The sequence below is a fragment of the Rhea americana genome, unplaced genomic scaffold (assembly GCF_003343005.1).
Source record: "Rhea americana isolate MKP2758 unplaced genomic scaffold, rheAme1 scaffold_13, whole genome shotgun sequence".
Lineage (NCBI taxonomy): Eukaryota > Metazoa > Chordata > Aves > Rheiformes > Rheidae > Rhea > Rhea americana.
This window is the reverse complement of record NW_028185372.1, coordinates 3,782,354-3,804,572: the sequence shown is the minus strand read 5'-3', so window position 1 is coordinate 3,804,572 and position 22,219 is coordinate 3,782,354. Positions and strand designations below refer to the sequence as shown.

General features: G+C 37.3%; 1 protein-coding gene across 4 annotated transcripts in view; it reads left to right on the top strand.

Moving 5' to 3' along the window:
- The window catches only part of TTC33 (tetratricopeptide repeat domain 33), a 43,527-nt gene continuing 21,308 nt past the window's right edge, over positions 1 to 22,219 (top strand). The window contains exons 1-3 of one of the 4 annotated variants that reach the window (XM_085326371.1): positions 1 to 94; positions 588 to 816; positions 21,357 to 21,438. In XM_085326371.1, the coding sequence (XP_085182497.1) occupies positions 596 to 816; positions 21,357 to 21,438 (303 nt within the window). In that variant the 5' untranslated portion in view covers positions 1 to 94; positions 588 to 595. Of the gene's footprint in view, positions 95 to 260; positions 282 to 341; positions 364 to 587; positions 817 to 21,356; positions 21,439 to 22,219 lie in introns of those variants that run through there. The other 3 variants (XM_085326370.1, XM_085326368.1, XM_085326369.1) reach the window with 3 other exon arrangements.

Genomic DNA, 22,219 nt, shown 5'->3' with positions numbered 1-22,219 from the left:
CGCTCCCGCTCCCGCTTCCGCTTCCTGCCGCGGCGCGGGTCAAAGGCCGCCTGGGCCCTCAGCCGGAGGGGCGGTGGTGGGAGCGGAGGGGCAGGTACCGGGCTGCGCCGCGGGGGTCGGGGCGTCGCCGCCGCTCCCCGTCCGTCCGTCCGTCCGTCCGTCCCTGCGTGCCTGTGGGCAGCGACCGGGCCGCGGTGGGGGCTCCGGCGCGGGGGCAGCCTGCGAGACCGCGCAGCTCGGGGTCGGCCTGGCAGCGCGGCTCGTAGCTGCCCGTGCCCGAGGTGCGCCGCGCTCCCTGGGCCGGGGCCTGCCGCCTCTCCGCCCGCTGCCCGCGTGTTACCTTCAGCTGCAGAAGGCTCTCTGGTGTGCCGGCGTTTCTCTTATTTTTCTCYTTTCCTCGCTGGAGAATGCGCTCCAGCGAGGCTCAGAATTGTCGCTGCCTGAGTGATAGCTAGAGGGAAGCTGCTCAKCAGAATTTCTGTGAAGGGCAATCTGTTGTGTACTTTTGTCCTAGAATCGAGATAAGTTGGAATTTTCTTTCTGTTCACAYGTAAAAACTTAACTGTCAAACATATGTTTCTCCCCAGTTCTCCAAATGGCTTCTTTTGGGTGGAAGAGAAAGATTGGTGAGAAAGTTTCAAAAGCCACTTCACAGCAATTTGAAGCAGAAGCTGCCGATGATAAAGACCTGGTTGACGATGATGAAGATAACTGGGTGCATGCAACTAAGAGAAGAAAAGAAGTTCTTCTAGAAGACTGCATAAAGAAAAGCAAGCAGCTGAAGGATGAAGGCGCAGATTTGGCAGAAAACATGAGGTACTAATGTTATTTTCTCTGTTTTTAGACTGAATAAGTGCTAAATGATATTTTAATTCACTTTCAAATATTAAGCAATTTTTTAGATGGTGCATTCGTATTTTTCATATTTGTAGAAGAAATTAGTCATTCTTCTCATTTTAACCACATTCTGATAACTGAATCAGTTGTTGTTTTCTATGATGCTGTTTTTTGGCACCTGTGAAGTGAAGTCTGTGTTCAGTCTTGTTTCTGAATGCTCACTTAACAAAAAAATGATAGAAGCAGAGAGCTGAAAAACTGAATGGATCTGAAAATTGAAAGGATAAGTAAAATTTTGTGAGCTAAGTTATACTTTAAGTAATGTTTTAGCTATTATGTGGTAACTTGCTCCTATTGAAGAGCAAATTTCTTTATATGGGTACACTGAGTAGGTAATAGCATCATAAATTGGTTAATGTTAATATCTTACAATAGACAAATTAGAAGAGTTTGTTGTTAACACTTTTATCTTTAACTGTTAGATCTGGCTTTTTATGGAGAAATTTTTATATCTTTTTTTTTCCCAAGATATTCATAGAAATTCAAGCTTGAGAAGGTGGAAGTATTTCTAAATGCTTTCATTTTACAGCCTGTAATCACTAATRTTTTTTCTGTTTATGTGTATTAGGCATAAGCTGTGATCCTTCCCACTTTCACCCTCTTATGTTTTTCACTGATATGCTGTACACAAAACCTGGGTACCTTAAGTTGTTGTGGATCTTAGTGTTTTGTATTTTATTTTGTTTTTATGTATTATATAAAATACAATAAATGTTCTTAAGCAACAGCAAATAATCTGTTATGTATATGGGTTAGGGCAGTAAGACAGACTTGTATATTAATGCTGAGCAGCAAGTGGATTTTTTGATGCTTTTAATGTCTTAGTCTTAGAGATTGAGTTTTGTCTGAGGAAAGATTATCACTTTCTGTGAGTTCGAAAACAAAAGAAARCTCACCTATAAGTAGCAATTTGTCAATGTGTGATTTTTTTTTTCTTTTTTTCTCCCAAATTTAGTGAGAATTGTTTTATCAAAGTCCTTATGAGAACCACTAAGAGATACTAAGTGGTTTATAACAACTCTGGAAACCTGTATTATAATTTCTGTAGGTTTTTCACTATCTTAGTCTGATGTGAACACTATTATATCTGAGACCCAAGAGAAGTTAACTTACAAAAGTTGTAGCTTGCATGTTTCAGGAGAACTTACTGCTATCAATTTATGTAGTGCCACTCTGTAGGGCAATTATTACATTAGTATGGTGCTCTCAGAACAGATAACTTCCAGGTATATCTGCTTTTAAAAAGACTTCGCATGGAACTTTCAGTGTGAGTCTTTTTGTTACTTAAACAAGTGGAATAGTTTAAATGCCTCTACCAGTAACCTGAGGAAGCAATCTGCAAGGAGTTCATTCTTTCTGAAAAGTGTGGTGGAATTGTTTTAGACTCGTACAGCGTATTTTTTGAATATACATTTGTACRAGATAAGCAGACTTAGGTTAAGTATTTAAATCTTTAGGTAGACTGTTTCTGTGATTTGTTACTAGGCACTGATATTTTAGGAAAGGTTTTGAACTGGATAGTGCAGCATTCAGATAAAAGGATAGTAGTTGTTCTGCTGGAGAAGCTCGTAAGAAAACATAGAGACTGGGCACTAGAGAGAAACCAAGGTGGTGTCTTAGTTGGTATTATCTGTGGGATGGATGGAGGGAGAAGAGGATTCCATGAAGAAAAAGAATCAGGAAGAAGCAAGAGGCTAACTAAAGGAAAGAATACGAAGTAATGAATTCATCTTCAGTCCTTATAGAAAAGGAACTCCAAGCAAGTGCATGGTAAAATAATCTGTAATATGGTCAAAAATGTATTTCCTTACAGGTCTGAGTATTTAATTAAAATAGTGATGACCACGTTCATGCTGGGTTAAGCCAGGTGGCTTATTCCTTTGGTAAGGGAAAGCAATTTATTGTTGTTTCCCCATCTTCTAACTGAAGATATTGGCCATATGTTGTTGGTGGTCTCCATACATGTAGTAAGTCTATTTCTATGAATGAGTGAACTCGGACTGTCTTGTGCTTGTAAATTAAGCCTCAGTGCTTCCTGGGGGAACAAAATAATGGGCTGACAGAAAAAACTGTACAGCCAAGAGCAGGTTGCTGACTGGCAAACCTGGGAGTGGCATGGATGAATTGTTTCAGTGGTGGCAGCAGCCATCTGTGGGTTTTCAGCTTTCACAGGAGCCGTGTGGGGGTGGCAGGTGGYTTGCCAGTGCACTGTGTAATGTATGTTCAGTAGGCCTGTTAAGCCTGGGGAGAGCTGGCATGAAATGCTGCCCAAGAGAACAGTTTGTTACCCACATTTTGTTCTTTTGGGGGGAAAAGGGGAACAGAGTGAGGAGAGAGAGATGGGAACCAGGAGACTGCCAGAAACAGGTGGTGGATTGGACTTATTATCCTGGTAGGTCTAATATAACCTGGAGGTCATGGGTTAGGAAGTTCTGACCTAGAAGCTTGGTGAATAGGCAATTATAAGGGAGATGACTTGTGAATGAGTAGCTGTGCTATCAGAACAGAAAGAACAGACAGTTGGGTGGAAGAAGTGAAATTTGCCTGCTCTTTGGAAACCCTTTTATGAAAAAGAACTGTCTGTTGGGGGAAGGAATGGAGAATATTCAGAAGAGAATATTTTTGCTTAGATGAAATTTAATGCTGGCAGACTATCCAAAATGAAATACCAGCATGAATGCGTCCCCACACACTGGAATGAAATAAAATAAACCCATTCAGAAATCCAGTTCAGATGTTTTGCATGGATGGTCCTAAGCAGTTTTGTATCTGGCATAACATTCAAGGATTAAGAATTTGCGCCTTTGAAAACAGTGATTTGCCATTGTAGCTTGCTTTGAATGGTAAGTTACCTTTGTATGTGGACCTACACTTAGGGATGAGTTCAGAGGAGATTAAATAGTGGAACATGTATGTATCCTCAGCCCAATGATGTGTAGAGAACTAACAGCAAGAAGTGGAAAACTTGTATGCCAGCCTGGTATGTTCAGTATAATTGAATTACATATTGATATAAATGATTTTGCTTTTCCCCATGCACACTTCTTTAAACAACAGAAGTTTTTGTAGCTGTCCGGCAGGTGGAGTTAGAGGTCTTCTCAAGGCAGCCTGAAGATGAGCAAAAAAAAAAAATGCTCACTTAAATGTGTGTGTGTGTATGTRTATATACATACATACATATATATACGTACAAAGAGACACTATTGGGTTAAATTTTTAGAGATTTGTTAAAATTTTAAATTATTTTGCAGAAATATTAGTAAATAAAAAATCATGTTAATGCCACTCTTATTTCTAATTATGTTTATTCCTTATTCTGTTTTATGTTACCTGCCAAAAAGATCATCTTTTCTAAAGCTGGCACTCATTTGGAAAGACTGTGGCTTTAACTGGAACAAACTGCTTTGGCTGATCTACGAGATAGTCACCTATGTTAAAATAAATAGCTAATGTCACTTTGTTATTTGCTGATGTAAATTAGTCTGATAAATTTACTTTTCCTTTTACAGTAGCAAACTAAACAGTGACAAGCTGAAGTGCTGTGGATAGAACAGATAATCAGTTAATCCTTGGAAATAATTCACTATTCTAGTGGAATTACTCYTTAGGAGTTACTCTGTTCAGTTTTTTTTACTCTTGTTATTAAAAAAAAACAAAAAAACAAGTTCAACTTCTGTGAAATGGCATTTAAGCTCACCTTATATAAATGAGGATTACTTTTCTTCTGGCACAGATACACYAGAATTACTTCCACATACCTAGCTTGCTAGCTTGTCATTCTTCAGCAATATACGCCACAGCAAGTTTCTGGCTTAGATACTGTAAGATATTAGTGAAGAGGAAGAAATTATCAGTCACAATCCTTTAAAGGAAGTGTTTAGTGTGGTGATCAGTTGAGTTAACGGTTAAGAAAAAGATATGTTTAGTAGACTGAGCAATAGATTAATATCTATTTAAAAAATAGATCTTTCTGTCATGATTTTATAATACATGTTTACTCTCAAGTTAAAAGTGTGTTTCAGGTTTAGATTATGGTAAGTACTTGATTACTAGTGAGTTAGGGAAGCATTTAAGTAATAAAGCTCTTCTCAGATTATTTTGCTAACTCATTTAGATGCAGCTAACATGGCAAAGGGCAAAGATCATCATGTGGAAATTGCCATAAACCTTCAGTCAATAAAACTGATGTTATTTACATAATGAAAATGTTAGTAAAGAAGTTTCCCAGAAAATCTGCCAAAATCTACCAGCTGTCTTTGCCTGAAACATTTCAGCAGCTTAATTACATTGCAGTATACTTGGAGAAATGAGGCATATGGGATATTTTTAGAGGTGGGGTATATTGAGGAGGGGTCCAGGAAAGGAGGGGTTCCCCCNAAAAAAAAAAAAAAAAAAACTCCAGACTCAAGAATAGTCCATCCCAATGAGCAGGAAATTGAGCAAAGGTGGTAGGAGGTCTGCGTGGATTAAACAGGGAGCTCCTGAACAAAACTCAGACATTAAATGGAAGCATAAGAGAGATGGAAGCGGGATCAGGTGACCCAGGAGGAGTRTAGAGAAATACAGCGATACTGTCTGAGCATGCAGGATTGAGATTAGGGAAACCAAAGCCCACCTGGACTTGAATTTGGAAAGGATGTAAAGAGTAACACAAAGGGCTTCTACAGATGTATCAACAGCAAAAGGAAGGCTAGAGAAAATGTGGGCCCACTGCTGAATGGGACAGGGAGCCTAGTGAGAGAGGATGTGGAAAAGTCCAGATTACTCAATGCTTTCTTAGCCTTAGTCTTTACTGGTAAGACTTGCCTTCAAGAACTCCAAACCCTTAAGACCAGGAAGTGTTTGATTGGATACGTGTAAATCTGTGGGACCTGATGGTATGCACCCTTGAGTGCTGAGAGAGTAGCTGATGTAGTTGAGAGACCACTCARTCTTTGAAAGGTMATGATGATTAGGAGGAGGKTCCTAAGGACTGGAAGAAAGCTAATGTCACTCCTGTCTTCAAGAAGGAAGATTTGGGGAACTACAGGCCAGACAGCTTCAAACTGATCCCTGGGAAGGCAATAGAGCAAATAATCCTGGAAATCATTTTGAAATATATGAAGGACAAGAAGGTGCTTGGGAGTTGTCAGCATGGATTTATGAAGGGCAAGTCATGCTTGACCAACCTGATAGCCTTCAGAGATAAGAGATGGCGGTGGATAAGCACTGGATGTTGTTTATCTTAACTTCAGTAAGGCTTTCAACACTGTCTCCCATTACATCCTCATAGACAAATTGATGAAATTAAGGCTGGATAAGTGGACAGGGTGTTGTATTGAAAACTGGCTGAACTGCTGCACTCAAAGTGTTGTCATCAGCGGCACAAAGTCCAGCTAGAGGCCAATCCCTAGTGATGTACTTCTGGGGTCAATGCTAGGTCCAAAACTGTTTAAACTCTTTACTGACCTGAACAATGGGGTAGAGTGCACCCTCAGCAAGGTTGGGAAGAATGACACCAGGTGCCCTTCAGAGGGACCTCAAAAGATGAGAAAAATGAGCAGAGAGGAACCTCATGAAGTTCAAGAAAGGGAAATATGAATCCTGGCTCCTGGGGAGGAATAACCCCATGTACCAGTACAGGCTTGGGCTGACTGGCTGGAAAGCAGATTTGCAGAAAAGGACCAGGGGTCCAGATTAACCATAAGCCAGCAGTGTGCTCTTGTAACAAAAAAGGCCAACAGCATTGTGGGCTGCATAAGGAAACATCAGCAGCAGGTTGAGAGGGATGATCCTTCCCTTCTGCTCAGCACTGATGAGGTCGTGGCTGCGGAGCTGCATCCAGTTCTGGACTCCCCGGTACAGGAGAGACATGAATGCACCAGAGGAAGTCCAGTGAAGGGCCACRAAGAGGATAAGGGATTGGAGCCTCTCGAGGCCACATGAGGAGAGGCTGAGAGAGCTGGGGCTGTTTAGCCTGGGGAAGAGAAGGGTTGGGGGAGATCTTACCACCTGAGGGGAGGGGGTAAAGAAGGCAGAGCCAGGCTCTTCTCAGGGGATGCCCAGTAACAGGGCAGGAGTCAATGGGCGCACAATGAAATACAAGAGAGTCCATTTAAACCCAAAGAAACCTTTCCACAGAGAGGGTGAGCGAGCACTGAAACAGGTGGCCAAACAGAATGTTTTGTAGTGTTTAACACCCTCCCATAAATTGGTGTATGAAGTAACACTTCAATTTTCACCTTTGAGATACATTGCTGTGTATATATATATATATATATTCAACTTATATTGCTGGCTTTATTGTTTTTTCTCACTTCTGAAAGAGTTTTTGCTTCCAGGTGGTGCAGCCAGTTGGCCTTCCTCATTGAAGAAGCTTTTTGTTACTTGTTTTAAATAGTTCCTTTACTTTAAATTACTATTTATCTTTAATATAGTTATTTTTCTTTGTTATGGTGAGCATTTTTTTTCCAGCAACTGGTTATTATTTGGCAAATGGAGTTCAGTTTTGAATTTTAGTTACTAATTTTTTGCGGACTTTTCTGAGAGTATGTGTAAGAGAATGATTTTGATAGCATCTCTCTTTTTAGAATTATTGTGACTTGAGAGTTTTGAATTGTGAGACTGTAGTATCTGTATTTGAATAATGTGTATATGAATGTGAGTATTTAGATATAAAAAGGAAGAGAAATAGTAATGGAACAGCTGTCAACTATGCATATGCGTGCATATTTTTATATATAAAAAACATTTAGTGGCAAGCATACTGTAACTGATGCATGCATTCATCCTATATAACTTTAGGCACTTAATGGAGGCAGTTAAATTACAAATCTATCTGCTCAAGATTTATTTACAGTGCAAGTAGAAAGAGGTATCTCCAGACTATGGTTCAGCCCACTRAAGAGCTTAAACTGCAATTTGGAAGTTTCTGCCGCTCAGTATTAACAATATAGCTACATTATAAAGGTGCCAGGACCATTTGCAGGCACTGCGGCCAGCTGGCACACAGCTTTCACAGCCTTGCTATGAAACTTTTACCTTCCTGAATAGGGTGGCCATGTGCAAACTGCCTTTTAAGAAAGGCCTGCTCCTACTYCAGGCCTGAGCCTGGGAATTGTCAGGGAGAATGCTGGCTGGCTGCGACCATGCCAAGGACTGATCCGTGCAAAAATTTAACAGTAATTCTACTCAAGTGCCACTGGCTGGAAATGCTCCCTGATACTTTTAGTTTGCTTGTAGAGAGATAGCCCATGTGACTACAGGGTGACTGAAGTCTTACTGTAAATGCTTGAGRTTAAATACCTAAAACTAGGTGGGATGAATCAGGCCTAAATGCCTGTTCAAAAATGAAGGATTATTTCTCATTAGATCATTAAGCTTTGAGGGTCTGTTTCTTCTGAGTGAGAAATAGTCTTTTGAGCTATGTAAAAGAAAAACTCTTACATTCCCCAACGAAATCTGCTATATAGTAATCCTTTTTTTTTAATAAATTCTTATACAATGTGTCAGTTTTTGAAATGCTTTTTGAAACATGTAGAACATTATTGAGAAGTTCTTAAGCAAAAGTATTCCTCAGTTTTTCTATATACATTAGTCTCACAAATTTCTGTGCTTCGTATGGAGGAATCGTGCTTGACAGCCATTTTCTTCTGTCCTTCTGATGCATGTGAAGTTATTGGGAAATAATGAATACCAGTCTGATTTTTCACATTTCACTTTCAAAAAATTCAGTATTTGCTTCTTAGTAATCAGTAGGGCAGGAATTAATAGTATGTGAATTCTTGCATGGCAAACTGCTTCCTAGCACTTTTTCCACAGAGCTTTTGTTTATGTCTAAACAGTACTTGTATCTAGTCTGAGAAATYATGCTAAAAATGATGGTCATGAGCAGGCATTAATTGTGAAGATTGATCTGGCCATGTCATGTTAGGATGTAACAAGTTGTAGGGTTACTCACAGACACACAAAGAGGCAGAAAACCTACATGCCTTGATTCTATTTTCTGTTGGTAGGTGCCTTGACTTTGGATACATTATCTCTGTGTCTCAGTCTTTCCACTTGTAAAACAGGAATAATTGTGAAATGCCTCGTAAATCTTCTATGTAAAGACTAAAGTATTGGGTTTTTATTTTTCACTGTTACAAATTACTATAAGAATACTTACATTTGATCTTTATAACATATCAAAGCTATGCTTTAAGAATTAATTTAAAATCTGTGAAAGCACTTGTGCTGCCTGTATTTCTAACCTTAGGTTTTACATAAGTAAATTACTCTTTTATAATCTGTTCTTTACCTTTTTCAGTTTAGATAGCCTTTTAGCAGTCTGACTTTTTTTTTTTTTTTTGAATGGATGTGTGTATGTCATGCGGCTTTTCATGAGGTGCTGCTCTTTGGCAGCAATTCGGCAGTATTTCAGTTGAGCAACTCTTGCTGGTGTCTGTTAAGTAAAGGATTTGAAAAGTCTGCTGTGAATGAGGGGTCAGTGTATGAAACAGAATGCAATGGCACCTTTTCATTTCCTCTTTAACTGTTTTGTTGAGATGAAGTGCTCCCTAATGAGTTTCTCTCACAGCTGAGTCATTTGTTTCTGGAGCAGACCTCTGAAAACTCCCTCCCCCCACCCCGTATATTCTATATATTTGCTGGGACAGGCACCATCTGTTACAATAGTACATATAACAGCAATAGCAGCACTATCACTGCCCTGTAGATGCAGATTTCTGCTAGCAGATCTGTGCTGGTAGATGGTGGTTAAGGATTCCTGTAAGTATTTTAATGCAAAAGTCTACATTGCAAGATAAAATGTTTTGGGTTTGAGCCAAGAGGTAACTAAGAGATTTCATACATAACCTCAGACATTTTTATTAAAAAACTCTTAAATCTAGAAATTTTTATGTACAGAGTGAAATGAAAAATCTAGTAATTTGAATTAATTTAAACGATATTTTACAGAGAAACACAAACTGGGACTTTTTTCAAATCCTTTACTCGACAGGCACCAACAAGAGTTGCTCAGCTGAAATACTGCTGTTAATGTCCAGTATTCCCTGTATTAATGACATTCTATAAAATGTTCTTCCCTTCCCCTCCTACCCCTCAAGTTATTTTGTGATATATGCAGCAGTGTAGCTGGATATTAAAGAAAAAAAAAAGAGGGAAAAATATTTTATTACTCAGATGAAGGCTGTGGGGTTTATTTTGTGAAAATGGTTTAATTTCTACATATTTCTATTCCTTAAGGAAGCTGTGGAACAAAAATTACATACTTTCTTAATTCTAATACCTTAGTTCATGTGCTCTTAAACAAAGCCTAGTTATTGTTGCTGACAAAGATTACATCAGAAAACCCAGCTTGTCTGACTTGTCCTTATGGTTCATGAAATGTAATTTTAAGGCAGCAACTCAATATCCATTGCATGATCATCACCATAATTGTCACTCAGCTGTTATTTTTCGGCAGCTTTAAAAAGAAATAGGATATGGTGATGGTTTTTGTTACTTTCCTAGATAAAGATTGTTTCTAAATGCCTTAATGTCATCCTGTTGCTTTCTGGTTCCCTAAATGATATTCTCTACATCTTGCTGTATTTCATGGAAGTATCTTTAAATTAGAAAGKATGCTTTTAAGTTGTAAATGCTCAGAGTGAAATCTATCCAGGAAAAACATCTTGCTCAATTATTCAGTCAGGCCTTTACACTGTTAGTTCAATTGGTGGGTGGGAAAATCAGAGCACTACATTCTTCTGTTTGTTTTTTAATGGAAATATTTGATTTTTCTAGAAGTGCTAATGGCTTAAGAGTTGATTTCCTAAGATCACAAAAGACAAGTTAGCTCACTTGTAGGGACATCTGGATGGGCCTAGAACACTAAGGCCCATCTCTCACTAAGTGAAAGAAATGCCACGTAGTTAAAGAGATGATGCACCAATCCTGTGTTCTTACTCGCAGAAAAAAGTAATAGCTATAATATTTTCACAAAGAATTGGGGAGTTTGCTATTCTGAAGCCAATTCAAGCTGMTAATTTTTCTAGGCTGGTCATTCTTAGTGAGTACTGGACATGTTTTCCTGCAAACCTTTGGAGTTTTACTGGCTCTAGCAACTAAATGACAGATTTTAGAAAATGTAGTTTGTTTTGTCTTTGACCTGTCAGCTGGTAATAAAAATTTGGTGTAGCAGACACTGGTCTAAGCTATTTATCTTACGCAAAAATTTAAAAATGACAGTTAAGACAAAATACGGTTTATAACTGTAGATTCTGAACTAGATTGATAAGAAATTTTGGCAGTGAATAATGGCTCATCTCCAGCTGGCGACACAATCCTATTTTACTTTTTAAAATGGAAGATACCTATTAAACTTGTTAAATAGTATAAACTTGTTGAAAGGAATTCTGCAGCTTAGGTTTCTCTTTAGGAAATGATAGTATATCTGAAGTTGTATCTGTCTGGAAGTTTTATTAAAGCTTTCCTTTTYATGACGATTAACTCCTATGGTTTACCTTCAGTGAATTTGAATGTTGACATAGGCATTTTTTATTGTCTTTAGTCCATCAGTGAAACTGTTCTGTCTGTCAGCGTGCTTTCCCTGATATTACTCACAGATGACTTATTTTCCTGGACATTCTATTTAAAATACTAAATGTACCAAAATGAAATCATAGTTCAGTTTTCAAAGGGTATTTCTGGTTTGAATTTAGTTAATATTTTTGAGGCTTTGAAAAGGATTTGAATAGAGATTTTTTTAAAAAAAATTTTATATAAATAAAACATGGGGGATAGAGTGGAATCACATATTGAGATGCAAACAAAACTTTTCCACTATTCTCTGTTGAAAGTGACATTTTGTTTTAATTGGCCTTTGCTAGGCCATCCTTCTCTGTCGCTTACAAACTCAAAAATCTASTGTTTTCACAGCTCTAAACATGAAGGTGATAGGAAACTGTTTAGTAAAGATGGCGTTTTTATAGCGCATTCTGTTTCATGAATATCAGTTTGTCTTGTTTAGTAAAGTAAGGACTGTGAACTTCTTCAGCAACCAAAAAATATACTTGCAGTGCTGAAGTTTTTGCTGTCTTGTTAACCCAAGTACAGATGTCACTGCTGCTGGATGAAAGCTTTGTGTTTTTGCAGCCAAATGGAAAATTAGATTGGGAAACTGCTTATACTAATTTTTGGATGGGTCTTAACATGATTAGATTGGTGACTTGGACTACGAAGCACAAATGTTTATGCTGATACAAAGTAAGGGCAAGAAAGAGTAGACAGAAATGAGGAGAGAGTGAAGAACATACTTATTCTGACAACTGACTTAAAATGACTTTGAAACTTTATAGTCATAAATTTTTGTCTTTGTCTTTAGAAACTGTGGTAAAGATACAAGACTTCTGTATTGGGGGTGRAATTGAATTAATGTGATTTCAAAAATAATTTCTTCTAGTAGCAAATTTCTTTTGTGGACTTCAAAGTGAGAAGAAATTCCAAGGCATAYTAGAAAACAGTGTTAGAAGTGCTGGTCATATACAAAGTGAAAGAAATACTGAAATTCGGATCGTATAAATAAAATGTAATTATTTTACAGAATCAATTCTATGGCATAAAACATGAGCATATTTCAGGTAAGCAGCTAGCATAAACAACTATTACATGCAGCATTGTCTCAACATGAGAGAGAGTTATTTAACCTGGATCTTTCCAAGTAACTTAAATTTTATCAAAATATTTTAACTGCTTGTGAGGGTGCTCAGGTTACTTAGTTTGTCGTATTCTGATAATAAGTGTGCAAAGAAATTGCAAGAAATATTGATCAAAAATGGAAAAAGACCAGGTGAGTACAGGTCAAACCTAAAATTAAGAGAAATTACTAGCATATTTTTAGAGTTTGTGGATGGTAGCTTTTATGTAGGAAAAGCATTTATAGATGTTAAGGCATTTATGAGTCAGATATAATTATATTTATCTAATCAGTGAGATCAATCTAAAGTTTAAAGAGAAGGTAATAGAGGATATATGTTAAAGGGCATATGTTTGCAATGGAGACACTAATCTTTTCTTCAGGTGCACCTTTGATTGCTTCAGATTTTTTTTTTTTTTCCTTTTTAAGAGTGGAAGGGATCTGCTAGAGCACAACTGTTACAACTGCTCAATTATCTGAAGAAATAAGGGTCTGCTGCTGTGTCTCCTTTTCTGAAAGCATATTGTAAACCACAGGCAGTTTAATAGAAAGGGAGCCCTTCCAGAACTCAAAATATTCTTCGTAGGTCTGTTCCCCTAGGTAGAGCATGGGATTGGTTCATAAAAGCAGAGAAAGAGGAAGAGTTAAGTTAGGATTCAGAAGCATAGGATACTGTGAACTATAAATAGCTTAATTATTCCTATCCAATAACCCATGTAAATAAAACATATGAAATGTTAATAGTGTTGAACCTTTTGTTCTTTGATTCTCTTCTCTTGCTGTGCTGTGAGAGAAACAGGTGGAGATGGTTCAAGGAGTTCTTGCTATTATTCCTAGTCATTATGCAATACTGTATGCATGCAAAATCACACTGCAAAGAGTGTGCCAACCTAAACCTATTTTTTCACTTCTATATGAGGCTACTCTTCAGTAGAAATATAACATTTTAAGTAGTGTTAATTAGCTCCATCTCTCTTGGCAATTGGAGCACAGGCTTGTCTGCCTCTTCTGCCCCTTTAAGAACATATTTACTGAATGACACCTACAGGTCACTGTTTCTCCTGTCCCGCTCCTCATCTCCTGCAAGTGTCCTGACTTGCAGGTGAGCTGCCTTGGGTTTTAGAACATCTGACGCATTCCTCCGCTCCTGGATGGTKACATCCAGTTCCTACCTGTATAGAGTCTTTATCATGTCTGTTTTGTCCTTGTACGTAGATCATATGTTGTTTATTGCACGTCTATATTTCATTTCCTTCAAGATGACGGTTTTACTTATTAGTGTTTGGACTGGTATTTTATAGCGTTTGACATCAATACTGCCTAATTGCTTGAGCTATGTGAGGAGGTTTATAAAGTAACTGCCAACTTGATTGATTGGTTCTTTCATAAATAATAAATTATAATTGCCCTTTATAAATCTCAAAATGCCGTAGAGAATTACGTATTTCCCGTGTCTTTATCTCTTTCTCTTCTTGAATACAACTGATGTCATTTTTACTCTGGGATGTTGAAACTGGCAAAAATTATACAGAGGCCAGAAGTAACAATGGGAAAGAAAATGAAGAGGAATTATGTTATTTAATACAGGTAACAATAGAATATCATTAGATTAAATGTAACTACCCAGAGTAGAGTATGAACAGATTAAGGCATTTGATTTTTGTGTATCATCTCGCCCAAAACGTCAAACCCTCCTTACACTATCCCACCAGCATCATTCAATTTTTGGCAAAAGTTATTTTAATAGAGGGGAAGAAACACTGCTATTTAAATGCCAGAGGCTTGCTTTTGTGGTGCTCTGGACAGTTTTTGATGACTTCCTGTTGTACTTGTCATGACTAATGTGGGAAATGAGGTGAGACCAAGCTTTCAGCATTTTCTGGACAAATATTTTAAAGGTTGAAATGCTAAAATATCTATTCAGCTAAGAAAAGAAATTATATCCCTCATTCTACCCATATTACTACGTTTCTGAAGGATATCTAAATAAATAATTCTGAACAAAGACCAGGATGCAACCTGAAAATTGCTTCAAATACATCCMCATAATTCATTTCTTTTATGTTATTCTTCCTTTTGCTTTCATAGAAAGTACTGTTGAAGCTCTTTTGAGAAACTGAAACTTTACATTTAAGACTTCATTTTTAGCAATAAAAAAAAAAAAAAACCACTGCATTATTAACTGCCATGGACTTTGGACTCAAGATATCTAGAAAATGTTTTCTCTTTGAGCATTTGAAATATATCAACTGCAGTATCTGATACTTGTTTTATATCATAGTTTTCTCCTTCACCTGTTGTTCTTATCTTTCCTGCTGCTATGTAATCCTGCATCATCTCCCAACTTAAAAAAGGAATTCTAATCATATGATCAACTTCTCATTTTCTCTTTATGTGGTWTGTATAGTAGCATCTGATGTTCTTTTCCTTTAGCTTTCACCAAAGGCTTTGTGGTATTTGGCCATATGTTAGGCTAAAATTGCTTCTGGTGGTCACAGACCGTTATTCTACCTTTGAGTTCTGTGATCTGGTAGAAGTATTTGACAATCAGTCTTTAAATCTCATTCTCTCTCATCTTCCTGAAACCTGTCTAGCCCTATTTTCCTCTGTTTTGTCAGATTCCCTTCAAATCTTTTAAGAATTCCAAGGAGTTATATTGCGTCTTATTTTCTCTTTACACTGTACTTCTGTGATCTGCCTCTCTACTGCAGGCCTGTCTCATCTTGTCTAAATTCAATATTGTCTCATCTGGTATTTACATTTGATATGTTTTCCTGTGTTTTCAGTTTCATTTTAAACATGCCCTAAAGTTTTAATCCGTTCCTAAAGCATCAACTGTGCACTCCGATCGGACTGTATCTCTTGTGATCTGCAGTGACCATTTTCAGCGTTACGTGCTTTGGGCTCAAGTTACACATCGGAGATTGGATTTTGAACTCTAAATTTAGTACTTTACCCAGAAGCTTCCAATTAAATACACTTTTTCTGGAAAATATGAATTTGACTTAATGATCTTGTTAGAGAGTTCAAGAGATGATGTTTTCCCAGAACTGTTGTTGAAAAAGTAAATTGTAAGCATGAAATGTTTGTTTGATACATTTAGCAAGTTAGGTTAAAACGTGCCAAGTCTGTATAGTTTCCAGATGGTTAGTAGCATGTCTGAAGAAAGCAGTTTTACCACTTCAGGGAAGCTCTGGGTTTTTGTATCCCGTTAAATAAAAATCAGCAAGATCTATCAAATCTTGTACTCTGAAGCCATCCCAGATGTATCCAGTTTTAAGTTTACTCTTTTGGCATTTTGATAAAGAAGATAAAATGATAGTTATATTCTGGATGCACTGTATATATTTTTGTTGTTGTTGTAGAGCATATACAATTTTACTGGTGTCCCTGTGGGTCTTTATACTCTAATGATTAATACTTCGAAATGTGATGTAAAGACTTTTAAAAAAGTTTTTTTTTTTATTGCTTAAGTTTAGCTGTTTAGTTACATACAATTGTATATATGCAATACATTGTACACAACTTGTATGAAAGACACACATATAATATTGTCTATACAGAATATTAATTTTCTGGAAATAAATATTAATTTGATATTCTATAAAATCAAAATATGCCTGTTTTTAACATCCTGTGATTTCCTTATGGTTATACTAGATAAATTTTTATAGTATTCCCATACAAAATCAAAAAATTAAGGAAGCCTTGRTGATTGTCTAGTCAAAGCAGGGTCAACAGTGAATTTAGAACAGGTTACTTAGGGCTGTGTTCAGTTGTGTCTCAAGAGCTTCCAAGTATGGAATATCCATATATTCCWTACTGCTGCTGGGCAGCCTGCTCTAATGACTGGTGATCAACCCAGTGAAAAGTTTGTTTTTTTTTGTCCAGTATCTAGTCAGAACCTCCTCTTTTGATTTATACCACTGTCTCCTTTCCTCCTGCTGCATGCCTCAGTAAGGAGCCATGCTCTGTTGTCTTAGTAGCTTYTTCTTAGGTATTGGAAGGCTCCTATTAGATTTTTTCTCCTCCTTCTCCCCTCGCCTCTCTCTCCCCCCCCCCCCAGTTGTATAACAGGTCTGTCTTAAAATGCATACCTGAAAAACCTAAGGAACAGATTTTATATATTGCTACTTCTTACTAAGGGGAGGGAATAGAGCCATTTGCCTCCCATCTTTTTTTTTTTTTGGTTGGTTGGTTGGTTGGTTGGTTGTTCCTGAAAGATGAGTGCAATGTGGGTTGTTAATTCTGATATACTTTTCCTCTGGGCCATAAGCAAGCCTGAAAACGACTAGCAGCTGGGATGATGTGTTCTTTGGTTCTTTGTATGCCAGCAGTATACTTGTATTATTTATTATAACACTCTTGGTTGTCTTGAATTGGCTTTTCTTCCTAGGAATTTAATAGAAATAGCTAGATTATTTGAGGGGACTAAACTTGCATGCCACTTGTTGTTTGCCATAGCAGTTAACAAAGGCATTGGACTTCTGAATCCTGCTACTTATGGCAAAAAGTCTTTTGAATTGCCAAAGTTCTTTCACTCCTAGGCTTTCATTTTCCTCTTGCATATTTTTGTTAATCAGTTTTTTAGGGTATGCGTATCACCAGGTAGAGGGAATTCGTCTTCTGTTGATTGAAAGTGAATGAATGATGAAATAAGCATTTTTCTTTGCACAAACCATTTTTTATTTTTAAAAATGCACTATTTTTGCCATGATTTTTATCTGTTGGTGAACCACATACTTCTCAGGACAGTATTTGGGTCAACATTTGTTCTTGCATTGTTAGAATTAGTTTACAGACATTGTATTCTGCAGTTGCGTTTCTTGCATTCTGATATAAACAGTTCTTAAACTAGAAAGTGTATATCTTGTTTCTTGTCAGCAAATGTATATGGAATATGATTTAGACTTGGTGAAATTGCARGAGACAGGACTGTAAAGGGCCTTTAAAGGTCATGTAGTGCATTCTTGAAACAATTTACAAATAACGAATTTTCTTTTCTAATATGCACAGGAATATATATGTCAAACCAGAACGTTGCCAAGGGACATTCTTTATGTCCTGCTGTCTCTGATAATCAAAGAATCACTGATCCTGGAAGGGACCTTGGAGATCACTAATACAACCCCTCTGCTCAGGGTCAACTAGAGCAGGTTGCTTAGGACATTGTCCAGTTGAGTTTTGAGCATCTCCAAAGACGGAGGCTGTACAACCTTACTGGGCCACCTGTTTCAGTGCTCGCTCACCCTCTCTGTGGAAAAGTTTCTTTGGGTTTAAATGGACTCTCTTGTATTTCATTGTGCGCCCATTGACTCCTGCCCTGTTACTGGGCACCCCTGAGAAGAGCCTGGCTCTGCCTTCTTTACCCCCTCCCCTCAGGTGGTAAGATCTCCCCCAACCCTTCTCTTCCCCAGGCTAAACAGCCCCAGCTCTCTCAGCCTCTCCTCATGTGGGAGAGGCTCCAATCCCTTATCCCCTTTGTGGCCCTTCACTGGACTTCCTCTGGTGCGTTCCTGTCTCTCCTGTACCGGGGAGTCCAGAACTGGATGCAGCTCCACAGCCACGACCTCATCAGTGCTGAGCAGAAGGGAAGGATGATCTCCCTCAACCTGCTGGTGTTGTGTTCCCTCATGTAGCCCACAGTGCTGTGTGCCCTTGTAACAAAGAAGTCCAACTGCTGGCTTATGGTCAGTTTGGTGTCTAAAATGACCCCTGGTCCTTTTCTGTAAATGTGCCTTCCAGCMAGTCAGCCCTGAGCATGTGTTAGTGAATGGGGTTATTGCCCACTCTGATCAATATCAGAGGCTTCTGAAGGTTTTAAAAAAATCACTGGTGATYAGATTTGGGATTTTTGATACACATTTTTGTTTCTGATACAATTTATTTCTGATGTAAGCCATTTTAATTTCTGCAGTGCTGAGATTCACATTCATTTTTCTGAAGTAGTGTAGGATTCAAATGCATGTTGCTGTGCCATAGCATGTTTTGAATTTGTGTGCTCTCATTCAATATCAAGCACATGGAAGAACATGTTTAGTAGGCCTCAATGCAACAGGCTTAAGCTAAAATTCTTTACTTCCCTTTTGCCAGCCTGATATACTAGTTCTTGCAGTTCAGTGGATGCATATGAACTTGTTAATGTGCTCATAACTTATTTCTGTGTGTGACTTTATTTACTTTTTTAGAGAAGAATTGGAACAGCATGTGGAATAGTCATTAAACTTGTATAACTGTTGATTGAACCCAAAGCAGATAAAATATTTATACTGAATTTATCCATTTTAAAATTAGTTCTCCCTGCTTTTAATGGTAAAGATTTCATACAGTCCAGTTCCATCAGATGCTGAGACTTAAAATTACTTTATTCTAGTGATGCTACTCATGAGTTAGCTTGCTGCTTAATTTCAACCAAGGCTTATGGTTTTCATCATTTACTGGAATATTGACTTTACAACTGTATCTTATGCCCCTGGACAACATTTTTAGTAGGGCATCTGATACTTAASACATTATATAATCTTTCACTTTAAAAGAATGAGGAAGAAAAATCTTTTGATTAAAGAACTAGCTTTTCTTAAGTTGTGTGTTACTAGAACAAACAGCATTTCTCAATTTTTTTTAATTAAAAACAGTATCCTCTCTTTTTTTTTTTTTTTCCCTGGAACACAAATGGAAACTTTTTGCCTGCRTATTTGTAAAATTAAGCAGACTTGTTTTATCAGACTTTCTTCTTATGAAAATATATGCACTGAAAAGATAAATGTTTCACTGCAGTATGGATATGTCCGTACTATAAACCTTCATTTCTCTTAGATCACMATTTCTGAAGTTCACAGGTCAAACTGAGTGTTTTTACTTAAATTATTGTCACTCTTTTGTTCATGTGTATGGCAGCAATTGTTGGATCACTGACTTCTCTGCTCAAGCACAAAATATACACATCCACAGCGTTTTTGTGACTGCACAACCTCTTTTTCTCTTGACTGTCTATCTAGTGTTGGCAGACCATAGGCAGATTTGCAGCAAAACCCAACAGGATTTGAGAATATTTGCCTGCTTGGTGCTCCTTCAGAGGCAGCATGTTCTTCATATGACTTTTATTATAGTCAGACTTAAATTTTGAGGGAGCAGTAGTGACCCCTTCATATGGAATAGAAACTTGTGACTCTGATCTTGCTGCCTTTCTGTTCTGTAGTGCCACTGCATTGTTTATTCCTTCATGGTTATTGATGTCGTTACTATTTGCTTTGTTTTCCAAGCTTTTCTCTGTTTCTAAACATCGTGGCTACATTAGCAATGTTTCAGCTTATTGTGTGGCCAAAGCATCATCTGAGTTGAGGGATTCCCTCAATCATGCAGTCCCTGCTAATGTCTGTGCTAAGTTCTGGACAAAACTAGTTCTCAGTCAACTTAACACTTATGCTGTCGTGTAGAAAAGGTGATGTTTCTTGTAGCATGTACACGTGTACATAGGGTATGAACTGAGACTACAAATGCACGGCTGGTAGCTAAATTTTTAGGAAACATAAAAATGCACGGAAATGTCCCTTTGATGGTTAACTTGAATTCTAAGCATATTTATCAGTCTTTAACAAACTATTGATACCTGAAACCTTTTACAATTTGATTGTATAGCTTTTTCAATATAGTCCCTTGTTTTCATTCAATTCAGAACTTTTTGAAATCTTCAGGTATTGATCTGGAAAATTTTGAAGTGGAGAACTAGCCAGAGAACTAGAAAATGGGAGAAGGGAAAGAAGGAGGGGAGATGAATTGTTTGTATAAGAAGTGTGTGTGAAAATTACTTCAATTTTATGTATATTATTAAAATTGCCATATGTACRTGTATCTGTCTGTCTAAAGAGTAACAGCTTTCATATTTTGGTGTTAGAATTAATGAAAATATGAGTTCCTACATAAAATTTCATAGGAAATATGGATATTGTAACAGTGGATGCATGGAACTTGTGGATTCCTATATACCCGTTAGTATCCTTATTGTTCATCTGAAGACTTTCTTCAAGGCTGAAAGATTGCACTCGTGCCACTGTTTGCTCTTGCATTTTGCAGCAACTTTGCAGCAATTTACCCTGCTACCGTGGTTTGTCTTGTCTAGCTTTTGCTTCTTAGTTTAAAGCCAAGACTTCTTACTGGTTTTGGTCAACTTGTATCTGCTGTTTCCAGAAGAGGGAAACATATTTCTAAGCTACTGTGTATCTCTTAAAGTTGAGTGGCTTCATGAAATTAAGTATACCAGTTTACTTTGAATTTTCTTGGTATTTTGTATACCTGAGTTATCCAGATTTCTTTATTTTGGTCTCTGTTGCAACAGAATAATGCGGGAGGGTGACTGCAATTTTTAGCAGCTTTTTAAGCTAGAAAGAAATTTTAAATTATGACTRTATTGCGGCATATGAAGTTCAAGGTACTCCTTTCTTTTCTTACTAAGATTATGATTGATTTATTATGGTTAAGAGTGATTTTGACAGTAATGGGAACTGCACTCAGTGCAGAAGTTCTAGGTTTCGTTCATTGCTCTAAGTTTCCTGTGTTGACTTGCTGATTCACTTGAGGCCAGTTTTGTGCTAGGGCTTAGTACCCATTTCGTCACAAGAACAAATACTCAACTCCTCAAAACAGTTCCGCTTATCTTACAGAGAAGTGGTCAGCAAAATAATAAATATTAATTACATGCTGTGCCTCTTTAATTAGGACAATGTCAGGATCTAAATCAATAAAATTACCTAGTATAAGTTACTTCTTAAAATGTAGTGAGTCTGTAATATTGTTTTAACTACAGATACCGAGAGGCTATTCACAAATGGGATGAAGCACTTCAGTTAACTCCAGAGGATGCTACACTTTATGAGATGAAATCACAGGTAAATTATAACAATTATTTATCAAAAATAAAACATTGTGGTTCTTTAACAGTTACCATGTAATATTGTATGATTACTTATGTCCATAAACTACAGAATAATTAATCTAGGGTTTCCATTTCTTCTCAGCACAACAGAGTCTTTTTTGTGGGTGGTGGAAATATGCTGTAAGCTTAGCCAATCACAAAAAATCTTTTCTTGGATTGTAATATCTTAATTCATGCCGTAGCAAAAGCAACTGAAATGTGTTAAAAAATATGCTAGGTAGAAGGAGAAGAGAATGTTACTCTGACAGGTAAGCAAATTTGCCTCTACAAAAAAAACCCCAGAAAAACTATCTATCCTCTCTTTCTACAAAGTTGGCTTAATACCATCACCATTAAACAGGGATGCGCTATAAAAAGACATGCTCCAGTTTGTCCACATTCAGTCTTACATAGACAAATTAGTCTTGGAAAAGAACGTTTAAATAGAGTACATTTGTCTCAATTCATCAAGCCTTTATTTTACAGTTGTTTTAGTGAAAAATGCTTGTAGTCTCACTAAAATTATAAGTTCATATATAAATTTGTAATTTCTGTGTGACTGGGATGGCAAATGTTCCAGGACCCATTGTTTTGTTTAGGTCAGGAAGTTTTTAATCTTCATCTATTTGCCAAAGTACAAAAATACAATTTTCCTTATTAAACAAAAAGCTGTTATTGCAAAATTTTAATTGAGATTGAGAATAAGAAATGTACAGCTACAGATTTCTTATTTCATTTTACTTTTCATTTAAAAT